This window comes from Adelges cooleyi, unplaced genomic scaffold, assembly GCF_023614345.1.
Source record: "Adelges cooleyi isolate 19-005CV unplaced genomic scaffold, UGA_ACOO_1.1 ACOO_flye_CR_arks_rails_tigmint_CR_PRNA_2, whole genome shotgun sequence".
Taxonomy (NCBI): Eukaryota; Metazoa; Arthropoda; class Insecta; order Hemiptera; family Adelgidae; genus Adelges; species Adelges cooleyi.
In genome coordinates this window covers 891876-904471 of record NW_026095860.1, presented here as the reverse complement: position 1 = coordinate 904471, position 12596 = coordinate 891876, and the positions used below count along the sequence as shown (strand labels likewise).

Below are 12596 nucleotides of genomic sequence, written 5' to 3'. Positions count from 1 at the left end.
GATATCATCTACTCTAAAGAAAACAGGTGTTTACAGGGGTATTTTTTTTTTTGTATAACCTTTTAGCTTAACGGTTTTGTTTAAATGGTACGTGTTTAATGGTATATGCGTATAAAGGGTGGGGGGGGGCAAATCCCCTCACAAAATCCTAGCACAGAAAAATCGTGTCGTGCGCGCGGTGGTGTTGGCAGAACTGATCGGCGATCGGCTTACATGATAATATTATCATGTTACACTATAGTGTCGTGCAGTTGGTAGTTCAGCGACCGTAAATCGCTCACACGGTATGATCCCCACCCGTCGAACGACGACGACGTCGGCCGTGATCTTAACCTTGTGGGTTTAGTTTTTTTTTTATTTTTTTTTTTTCGTGGTAAGTACTAGTAGATTCGGGTTATGAATATCGAGTGTATCACATGCGCAGTCGGTCCGTGGCACGCGGCCGTGCAATCGATACCTGCAAACCGTACTCGCCCATGCACACCACGTTTGTTTCGCACCATACCTGTCGCAGTGTAATTAATTCGATACTCGCAATATTACATGTCATTATCGACTTCGGTGAAATTCATTCAACGGCACGGACGTCGGTCAAATTCAATTGGAAAAGGCGCCGTCGGATTTATCACACGACCGCCACACAATATTGCAGGTACCGTGTGAATGAACCACATATTTGAGGAACAACGTAAGTCCGAAAAATGTAATTAGGAGAAAACAATAAAAAAAAACTGTTTTAACGCTACCAGTGTTATATATCGTCGAAACTGAAAGATCCAATGGAAAGTGCTCGTTTAGGATACATAACTTAAAAAAAAAAAAAAAAATATTGACCTCGTTCTGGCCTCGGGGGATGCGTTTGAAATTGCTGGACTTACGTCATTTCTCGAATACATGATTTTCCGTCATGCAAATGTGTGGTTTTATTACTGTAGTGAACACTCTGGACTTATGTTCATTCTGAAATACACGTAGTTAATCATAAATAGGCGTGTTTACCTATAATACTAAATTTAAAAATATTAATTTTTCACCTTTATTCCAATGATGAGTAAAAAAAAAAACTACTAATTTACTGCAATACAATATTTTTTATTGATAGTTAATATTAATCATTAATGCTTTGTTAAATTTAATTTTGATATACAGACTTAGTATTTCGAAAAAGAGAAAACAAAATTAAAAACAATGAAAAACTATCTTAAAATTAAATATTTCTCTCCAAAACGTTTACACATGATGCGTATATCAATATAAAACGTATCACATGTGCTATCTCATTTTTCAATATTTGGTGACTTACGTTGTTTCTCAGATATGTGGTTCAAATAGTAATAAAACCGCATTCGATTTTTTCAATATTACATATTATGCGCACCCAGAGTCTAGACCTACATTTTAGGGGATGCTGAAATTATGTATACCCGACTAAACATAATCTTCAAACCGTTCAAATATTTACTAAAAAAAAAAAGTACGTACATTATTAAAATTTAGAGGTGCTAAAGTCCCCCTAGAACCCCCCTAGTTGCGCCCATGCTCTAAGACCCAAGTTCTTTCCGGTGAATTTTTTTTTTGCATTTGATTAACACGGGAAGTTTAAATTTTCTATTTGACTTGGAAAAATAATTGCAATTGCTACAGTTTAAAAAGCTGAAATATAATCCGCCACTTCAAAATGACCGTCTTGGTACTACACGATAAAAGTTGTTTTTATCGCGTTACAACCTATTAAAACTGATAACTTGCTAAATAAAATATAAATCACGAGTTACAAAGATAAAGGGTTTTCGAGTGTCGTATGTTAGCTTTAGGGAATTTTTTTTCAATGTTAGAATTGTGTTTTAATTAAAAAATTTAATTTCCGTGCTAATCAAATGAAAAAAAAAAATAAATAATGAGATAGTAAATATTTTCCAAACACCTGTTGATTGTTAATTTATTCACTCGTATCAGCGACTTGTTAATTTATGAATTATTACGGTTAGATTTAATAGAAGAGGGGAGACTTGATATTTTAAGAAAAACACTAATGCCCGGTTGCACCTAACTTGACGTTATCTATTGGTAAATTATTCACCACCGTAATAAACTAACTTTTGTTAAACTTTATCTTTTGTTAAATTAACATGTGTTAAACTTACGTGTGTCGCTAAAACGTTGTTGTATGTTCATGTTGTTACCAGTACATTGGTTATCAAATAAATGGTATCCTACAGCAGTAGGAGTTAATATTATTATCATACAGGGTCTAATCACAGACTTCTATAGAACATAGACCTATAAAAAAAATGGACTGATAGTAGAGAGAGAGGTACGCATATCGACATCGTTAAAAAGAGACAGAGAGAGTTGTTAGGTATGGCATGGAAGAAATAATATCACGGAGAAATAGTAATGTGATAATACCCGATAACGAAATTTTTATATTAAACATTTTTAATTAGTCTTATTAAAATATTTAATTCGCGTTGGTACTTCCCAATACATTCTAATAGTATGTAAAACAATATTAACAATATTTTAGTACGATAATAATTTTATCAACAATAAATTGTCTATAGAGTTTGTACAGAAAAACTATTTGCCAAAACATACTTAAACGTTTTATAAAAAGTAAAACAGAATGTTCATTGATAAAATCTGAATGAAATTGTAATGTTTTTTAAGTATTTATTACCGATATACTATACATATCTATTTAAAACAATACATCATGCGAAAGTATTGGATACCCGACAAAATAATGAAATACTTAAATGGTTTACAACTTTGAATAACACAATAATAAATAATAATTAAATATAGTTTAATTATTTTATATTTCCATGTGTGTGTATATATATATATCATTTTATTATTCCATCAGCCGGTTTCACCAACATTTGTTAAGAATTTAACTTATTGTTTATTACATTTAACTTCTAGTTAGTGAAAATTGGGTTTCATCGAGATTTGTTAGCCTTAACACATTGTTAAAACGATTGTTAAATTAATCACCCGAAATCGGCTTGTTAAAAAGTCAATCGGCATGTTAAAATATATTGTAGTACTTATATATAATTTTTATATTATTATAGTTCTAAAATTGTTTTATAATTTTTGTTGATTTAATCGTTGAGTCGTCATATTGCAAATGAAGGCTATTAAAAAAAAAAAAAAAATGCTTGTTGATTGAATTTACTAGTAATATACAATAATAAATTCCACATTTAATGAGGAACTTCTTTATATTGAGTATTGAAAAAACAATAGAAAAGTAACTTCGATAACCCTTTATTAGGTAAGCAGAAATTCATTTTATGTAGGTAGATTAAGTAAAATGGAATGGACACAGACTTACATTATTGGTTCAAATATCATAATTTTTTGTATTTTGTTATTTAGATAATATGATTATATCTTGCCTATCCATGAGTATAACAATGAAAATAATTCTTATCACTACCTACCTTTTTTTAGGCCTTCAAAATAGAAAAACCTATTTTACTGAACTTGAACTACTGAATAAAAAATTATATATAAATTATTTATATAAACCGTAACATTAAAAGAAAGTAAAATAAAATGCTAAATAATAACAAACTGACAAATTAAATAATACAATCACTTATCAGTTATCACATACTTAATAACCAATGAGAACGTTGGAATCGATGTAACCGCTTTGGTAACCCAACTAACGTTTTGTTAACTTAACAAATAGAATTTAACAATAATAATGTCACGGTGAAACTTATTTCATTTAACCAGATGTTAAATTTAAATGAATTGTTAACTAACATTGTGTGAAGAGTGTATTTAACAATAGATGGTAAAAATGGCTGTATGTCTTTTACATTTTTATTCCATGGGAAACCTAACAACTCTACCTATCTCTTTCATGTTGTATCTTTATAGGTCTATGCTATAGAAGTCGGTGGGTCTAATCAATGACCCAATAAACTGATAACGCACATTTCCATTATCACAACTTCAACGCAAAACATTGATAAGAAAATTTAACTATAAATACATTTTTACACAGCGATTATTGACCCTGTAATTTAACTCGTGATAAAGTACATTTTGAACAACGGATAAAATTTAAAACATGGTTTATGCAACAGAATTTATTTTAACCTCAGTTAAACGAGTTTATCTCTGTGTAAATATTTGGTGCGACCCGGCATAAATCTACCGTTAGTCTTATTATTAGACTTTAAGTCCCAAAACTACCCCCCCCCTCCTCCTCGCCCTTCTGGGGTAAACGTTTTTTGATCGTTTGTTTTATTTATCAATTAGTAGTGTATAATATAAAAAAAAAAAACATCACATACATCACGTTTGAAAGTGATGTGCTTGATTTTTTTAAGTTGAAAGTGTGTAATTATTTTAGGGCGGTTTTCTCGATTTCTAACAGAGAAGTGGTGATTTTTTTTAATGTTTAGCCCCAATAAAGTACGTTTTAGGTTAAGTTTAATTATTTGTAACGGTAGATGAATGTCTTGAGTAAAATTACACACGTGTTTTTTTTATAATAGTTTTTTAAAAGGTACCCAAACCTTTTAAAAATATATCCTTGATACATTATTCAGTTTCATCAATCTCTAACGTCTATTAATATTTTAGTGTTTTAAACTTTAAGCGCAATTTTCTCAAGATCCCTTTTTTCAAACTGAAAAAAAAGTTTGCAAACAGTAAAAAAAAAACTCGACCTAATGACTTTTAATTGATATTTACCTTTAATTTATAACAATATTTTCTAGATGAACCTAAGAAACTAATAAAAAAATAATACTAGTTACATCATTTCTTTGTAAAAAAAATGCGGCATGTAAACTGCACGACAAACGCCCAATTTTTGCGGCAAGATTACTTAGGTTATAAAGGTTTATGTTCGTATAAATGGTTTTATTTTTTTCATGAAATACAAAAAATACTATAGTGACAATTTCAGGAAGATTTGCTTTATACTTGGATCACAAAAATTGTTCATAATTTAGCTAATTATTATCTCGTTACGCAAATGTTTTTTTTTAACAAAAATCGCCCATTGTTTTATAAATTGTAACAGTTGAAAAAAAAAATATGATAGTTAAATAAGGAGTTCAATTGCATAATTTGTTTACAATTGTATTAGTGTCCAAGTGGAAAATTATATAAATTATATTTTGTAATTTCGCGGTTATGTCGTTTCTTTATCGCTTTGAAGACAAAGCAGTTAAGTTAGGTTGAATTTTTTTGTAGGGCACATTCTTGATAGCTATGTATAAATTGTCAAACAGTAACATGATAAATAGACAATGAATGTGAGCGATTCGGTCGCGGTATTTATAATCATAAACATAATTGACTAATTGTATAATAATACATTACAATAGCTACACAAGACTCACGCCACCGGTATCAGTGTAGTTCAAATCGTGACGCTCGATGCAACACTCTTGTTAAAATGTTTTATTAATCCATTAACGACCTATCTCTTTGTACTTAGTCTTTGAGAATAAGTTATACATAAAAATATTTTATAATAATAATAATATATTTGCGCAATTTTTTTTTTTTTTTGGTAACCATGGTTAATTTTGAAAATTGATTGTTCTCAATTGGCATGCAAACACTGCGTTTTATAGTAGTTAGTGTTTACTTTTGGTAAAAAGTAAATACTTTTGGTCAACTCCTGGTAAAAAATCATTATCAAAAATTGGAATCAACTATATTTCTAGACAATATTATTATACTATTATGTTTTTTTTTTTCCGGAACAGGAAACATGACGGAAGCGGTAAAACAAATTTGGCAAGAAGCGGATGCCGTCTGCTTTGACGTGGACTCTACGGTCATTCAAGAAGAAGCCATCGACGAACTGGCGAAATTTTGTAACAAAGGACCGGAAGTCGAAAAATTGTAAGCATACAAACAGTAATACAGAGGGGTCGGGTTAGGTTAGGTCTATAGGTCTACAAGAATTAAATAATGTATACCTGAAAGTGATAAAACCGCGTACAAATAAACGCTTCTTTGTGAATCTGATTTTTGACATTATCCAAACATTTACACTATTTACATGACTTGAGGTTACTCCCACTAGAATGTCTTGACTAGTTCGCCAACGCTTCAACGCCAATTGATAACGGCAATCAGTCATGCGGTAGCCGGCCAAGGCGAAGGGACGTGGCCGTAGAAAACAGCTGGCAGCGGCAAGAGGAAGCGAAGAATGCGGTGGGGGGTATGGTATATAACCTACGCCCACAGAAGCGAATCGGTCAGTCTGCAGGAGAGGGCGTAACGAGCAACATTGAACCACAGCCCTGAACAGATGGAACGTCCAAGTGTTCCGAAACGTTGGCGAACTAGTCAAGACATTCAAGTGGGAATAACCTCAAGTCATATAAATAGTGTAAATATAATACCCCACTCAAGTTTCAACAATTTTGAATGGGTGGGAATGGGGATAGGGGTAAAAGATATGAGATAGGGGTAAGAGATAGGAGATAGTGGTAAGATATAGGAGTTATGAGATAGGGGGTAGGAGATAGGAGAGATGAGGGGCGAAGGTGGTATTGGGGTTGGGGATGGGTGTGGGAATTAGCTCTGGCACATAACCGAAAAAAGTGTTACGCTGTTATTTTAAATTATGTGCTGTATTTACAACGATCAAACTAGAACTAAATAAAACTAAACTAAAATAGTTGAAGGGGCCAAATTCTCTATAAAATTGTTTAAGGCCAGATATTATGAAAACACTAAAACATTAGCCAGAAACTTGATATGTTTACTAGCCACCTTAAATATTAGCTTGTTAATATACCTACTATTTCATTATCTATAACTCTACCACTACTCTAAATGTATTCGGTACTTCAACGAGACATGAAAATGCTCTTTCGTGGTTGCAGACTCGGATGAAAAATGTTTTAGTTTGTCAAAGAATATCATTTACTATGTCTAAAGAATATTCCATACGGTTTTGGTACTAATTCGATGCGTTTAAAATAGTTACAAGGGTGCAGTAATTTTAAGTTGTACGTTTTTTTTAGTGTTTTTCTCGTTTTTTTGAAGGGTAAAGGGTGATTTTTTCAATTTTGCCCCCAATGAAGTGCCTTTTGGGTAAGCATCTATTGACTTGACGCTTGAAGGAATCGGTTCAGCGGTGTTAAGTTTCAGTATACGATTCAGTCTACAAATAAGTATTAAACAATTTTAAAAACAATAAAATTAATAACGAAAATAATCCATTTTTCGGGGGTTTCCTCATACACAACTTGATATTCTATCAAAAAATGTATGTTTCTGGGACTTTGAACATCCCGTATTTTTTCAATCGTGCATTTTTTAATATATTATCTGATTCCATTGGATAAAGTAGTATATCATATGAAAATACATGTGTTTAGTTGTGTTTAAAAAAAACCTCTTGGAGGCCCTAAAAGTATTTGCTGCCTTGTGTATGGTAAAACTACTACGTTTTAGTCGATAATTTAAGACCTAAAATATGTATACTAATTACACATCATCATAATAATTTAAAATTACACTTTTATCTTTTAAAGTCAACACAGGCTAGACCATTTGAATAATTGGACAGATAAATAACGAGCAACAAATAATGACTACCAATTAATATATCGGCTTTATTTGCGATTTGTTATTTATTCATAAATTATTCAAATGATTAAATTTACGAATTGAAACTTTTATTCCATTTTATTTGTATTCAAAATTTAAAAAATGAGTACCTAATAAATATTTTTTTGACTAATTATTATCATTACTGACCTTACTTGTGTGGTAGCCATGTTTTTTTCTTAATTTTGACTTTATTATGCGTTTCAAAAAAAAAATATAGCTACGACTGAAAATAACATTTGTTAATAATAATAAAAATAATATAATAATGTTGAACTGGGTGAATAGAAAAACCCTTAAACCTGATAATTTTAAATAATTTAAACAACTATTTTTTTTTACAACATATATTTTATATCTTTGCGGTTTTTAATTGGTGCGTCGATGAGTGGAAAAAGTGAGTAGAAATAAATTAACGCTTTGTTTAATATTTGATAAGCTACTATTTAATTCAATACAAAATTTCCAAGTGTGAAAAATTGACATTGTATCTGATTGAATGAAATGATAACCGCTACACTATTAACTATGATATTTCCCCTGACCTTTTATTTGTAGGCTAATTTTTTAATCGGTTATGCGTTTAAAATATTTAGATCATTGACCGCGTTTTATAGTATTATAATTGATGTTTGATTTAGATTTCAATTTAAAATTTGATTATATAATAAATAGTACACCGTCTTGTTCAAAACAGTGTACTATACATAATGTATTTATTTTATCATACATACTTTTATTATTCATTTAGAATCCAGCCTGGCTTTATTACTCAAAAATATGATTTAGAACATATATTTTTATAATATTCATCAGTTATCTTATAAATGTCATATAGAGAAAACCTCTTATTTAAGCTCTAATAGATTTTTGTTTGAAGGGGGAGGGAGAGGTTAATCGATAAACTAAAACATTAACAATTTTAGTTTTATAATAGTATGTAAATATTTCTAGTCCCGTCTAAATTCAAATAATGTGATCATTTGTGAATGGGGATCTTTGACAAATGCCCTTTTCGGTAATTATTAGACTTTGTGTAACTAATTGCGGTTAAATTCTTTTGAGTTCTTTTTTTTTACGCTTAATTGGAATGCCGTTTACATCATGTAGTTCAAGGACGATTTATTGCGGTCTGTCATAGTTGTAATTTATGACAACTCGGGTTTATTAATTGTCGAGTATTGCTTTGCCAATAATTTGTCGTCATTCACATTTTCCAAATGTTCGTCTTGTCAGTGATATTTTTATCGACTTTGTTTCTCTCAATAATAATAAATGGATGACTAAATCGTTTTCTGTCCCCTCCTGGGCTTGTATGCAACATGAGCTGATAAGGAAATCCTGACGAGGGCGAATCTAATCAATGCACAAATGTACTTGCTTGTAGTGTAGATACGATTGAAACTGACAACAATAACTATAGCTAAACTTGTGCGACACAGTTTTTAGGTACAGTAATATTGATATTCGGTAAGAACCCACGAAAATATAAACTCCTCAAGAAGGGTTAGAAACTTTTGTGTTTCGCATAAATATAAATAATGCCTTAGGTATAAGGATTTATGGTCTGAAAATTAGATTGAAGCTCTCCTTCCGTCTTTCCACTCCTCTCTGACCTATCCCGCGGTGTCACGAAATTGTCTAAGCAGAATAGTCTGGTATAATACTGATAATCTCTTAAAGATCCATATGTGCCAGAACCAAATTGAATTGTGACATCTAGGATGAAAACATCCTCAGAATCGATTATGATCAAAATGCCACTAAGGACCATAATGTCTTCTAAAATCCTTAGAGTGAAACATTTGGATCTCCGGAAGACGTTTTGATCTTAGGACAAACCTAACCTAACCTATCCAAACCTAACCTATGATCAAAAATTCACCTTACCGTTTTGCTACAGGACTAGCAGTGCCATGTCGGGTGGCATGGACTTCAGGCAAGCACTGGCCGCGAGGTTGCAAATCATTCAGCCGTCGTTGCAGCAGATTCGGGACTTCATCAGGGAACACCCGTTCAGTTTGACGGCCGGCATCAAGTAAATTAAAAACCCACGAAGCATGCGGAGCTTACGGTATTTATCTAGGAGCGTTAGATATAGATTTGTTGGTTTATCAGGACACTCGTCGAGCGATTGCAACAGAAAAACGTACCCGTCTACTTGGTATCCGGTGGTTTTCGTGGGTTAATCGGACCGATAGCGATTGAACTGGGCGTTCCGCTCCAGCACATTTACGCCAACAAATTGAAGTTTTTCATGAGCGGTAACGACAGTTCCAATGTAGCTTTTAGTTGCATTTTTTTTTTCCAAAAAATTATTGTAACCCGTTTGTTTTTCGATTTTTCCATGCTCAGGCGAATATGCCGGATTCGACGAAAAAGAACCGACCTCGAAGAACGGCGGCAAAGCCGAAGTCATAACGCTGTTGAAAGAAAAACACGGATACTCCAAGTTGGTCATGGTCGGAGACGGTATAACCGACTTGGAAGCGTGTCCTCCTGCCGACGCATTTATAGGTTAGCTGAGAGTGCACCGTATCCGTTTTGTAGTGTGTCCCAAAAGTAGTCCCTCGACAATGAAAAAAGAGTGCAAGAAATTTCCTTTCTCTTCAAGAAAACCCTACTCCTAATGTTAACTGGACATTTCACGCAATCCGTCTGATAGTTTATGATTAGGATGAGTGATAAGGATAAGTGATAAGAGATAAGGAAGCGTGATAAGGAGACACATCGGCTAACCCGTTATGGGGCCGTGACGGTGAACGGCAAATTTTGAATTCACCACAGCTATAAAACATACCTAATCATGTTAATAATTGAATTGAGAATTTCGAAAAGGGCTCATACCGAAAAATTAAAATTTTTCAGGAAACTCAAAAAACTGATTTTCTTTTTAATTTTGTTAAATAGGATGTTTTTTTCATCACAATAGAAAACAGATTTGGGCCCTTTTCCGTAAATGAAAAAAACGCGGAAAAATCAATTCTGATCAAAACTCGAGATGGGTCCTTTTCGAAATTTACAATTCAATTATAACTTAACTCTTTCAGTCATAGTGTGTCCTGGCTCCTATACCTTTCTATACCTTTATTGTTTGTCACTTTATGGTTAATATTAACCCGGGCAAGGATAATTGGGAGGGAGCCGACTAGTATTTCGTAATGGCAAATTGATAAGTGGGGATAAGAGGAAAAAGAGGGATGAAAGGAAATTGACATTTCCTGGAGAACTGATAAGAGGAAATAGATTATCTCTTGATAGCTGATAAGAGATTATTGATAAGAAAATCGGCTGATAAGAAACGAACAATGAGGATCAGTTAAAGTTTAATTCAACAAACTTACACTGTTTAATCATGTTAATGTTATGTCATATTTAAAAATTATTTTTCTTTTGGCAGGATTTGGTGGTAACAAAGCACGAGAAGAAGTGAAGTCAAAGTCTAAGTGGTTCGTCGAGAGTTTTCAAGAACTCATCGATGCCATGTGATCTCTACACACAATTTGCAAACCAATATATAACCACGGTTTAATATTCTTAAAGTGATATATTATTATGATTATTATTACAAAAGTTAATCGTTTAATTTGAAAGAAGAACTAACAAACCTGCTTCTATATTTTGAAACAATGCGACCGAGTGATGAGTACATTTCTTCGGTACTACTATTTAACGCACACTGTTAAGAACTATTCGTATAGTTAATTATTTTTGTTTTATTTGTTGTTATTCTAATTATTGTGATGAAAAGATATATATATAAATACAATTATTTGTTGTTTATAATATTATTTTATATATTTTATTGGAAATGTATTAACAATAATTTTAAGGAACAAAAAAACAAACCAATTTGACCACTTAATAAATCTATAGTAAAAACTAATATGTTGTAAAAATTTCGTTTTTAATTGATGAGAAAATCTACGATTTTCCAAACAAACGAATAACGTTAAAATCATATTTTATGTATTAAGGTGATTATTTTGTAATTGAATACAAAAATCGACGGTAACTCGTTGTGTGTATAACTTGCTAAAACATATATAGTATAATCGTTAAAACTTGGATAAATTTTATTTTAAGAAACTGCCGAAAGTAGATTTTATTAATTAAGATTTTTGAAAAAAAAAATTGTAATTTGATGGATTTTTCTCGTACAAAGTTCATAGGAAAAGTCATATATTTTTTAGTTTTTTGAAAAATAATATTTTATTTTTATTTGCTATTTATAAATATTTTTAATTTTAAATTCCTTAATACTATAAGTTTCAATAACTTTATGTTATTCGTTTTGACTGAACAAAAAAAAATATATATGTTCAAAACAAAACTAAAGAATATAATCCTATAAAATAATCGCATCTACTTAATTACTTTTGAATTTATGTTCAAAACTTGAACTTTATTTTATTGGATTTTAGCAAAAATGAACTGCACTATTCTGTAGTAATTCTTATTGGCTTTAATTGGTGTTACTTTATTAGGTACTGTATATTACTAAAATATTATTTTTTACTACAACATTACATTGAAAACACCGAGTTAAAAAATGAAATTAAATGCAAAACAAACACTCTAGCTTATTTTATTTCAAAATATTCATCTTTTGAGGGACATTAGTTTTAATTTTTAATATTTTTTTTTTTATTGCATACAAATCAGGCCTTTACATTCATGAACATCATCAATGTTTTTTTTTAATGCGGTAAAATACTATTATGTTATTTTCAACCGCGTTAAATAATTCACAATTATCCATTCACCGTGTTAAAAACGAGTGTTGCTTTGTATGTTTTTTTTTTTTAATTTTACTGTTTGTACTTGACAACCGCCTACATGTATATTGTATATATTCTGACGGTTAAGTACATTTTTCTAATACCTTTATTGTTGGGTTAGGATAATAGACGGCAACAGAATTAAGCTTAACAAAAGCCGTCGCCTAGCAATGTTCGACACTTACTAAAATAATATTAATAAAC

At 31.3% G+C, this 12596-nt stretch overlaps 1 protein-coding gene across 3 annotated transcripts; it reads left to right on the top strand.

Annotated features, from left to right (window-relative positions):
- Positions 1–391: 391 nt before the first annotated feature.
- LOC126833640 (phosphoserine phosphatase) lies at positions 392–11497 on the top strand. Of its 3 annotated transcripts, none has more exons than XM_050565082.1 (6): positions 392–652; positions 5751–5889; positions 9515–9649; positions 9730–9875; positions 9967–10128; positions 11012–11497. In XM_050565082.1, the coding sequence occupies exons 1-6, from the start codon at positions 544–546 to the stop codon at positions 11098–11100; spliced, it is 780 nt and encodes a 259-aa protein (XP_050421039.1). In that variant the 5' UTR covers positions 392–543; the 3' UTR covers positions 11101–11497. The 3 variants fall into 3 exon arrangements, with proteins under 3 accessions (XP_050421039.1, XP_050421040.1, XP_050421041.1); XM_050565083.1 differs by having other exon boundaries at positions 545–688; XM_050565084.1 differs by lacking the exon at positions 392–652 and adding an exon at positions 5443–5665.
- The last annotated feature ends 1099 nt before the right edge of the window (positions 11498–12596 follow it).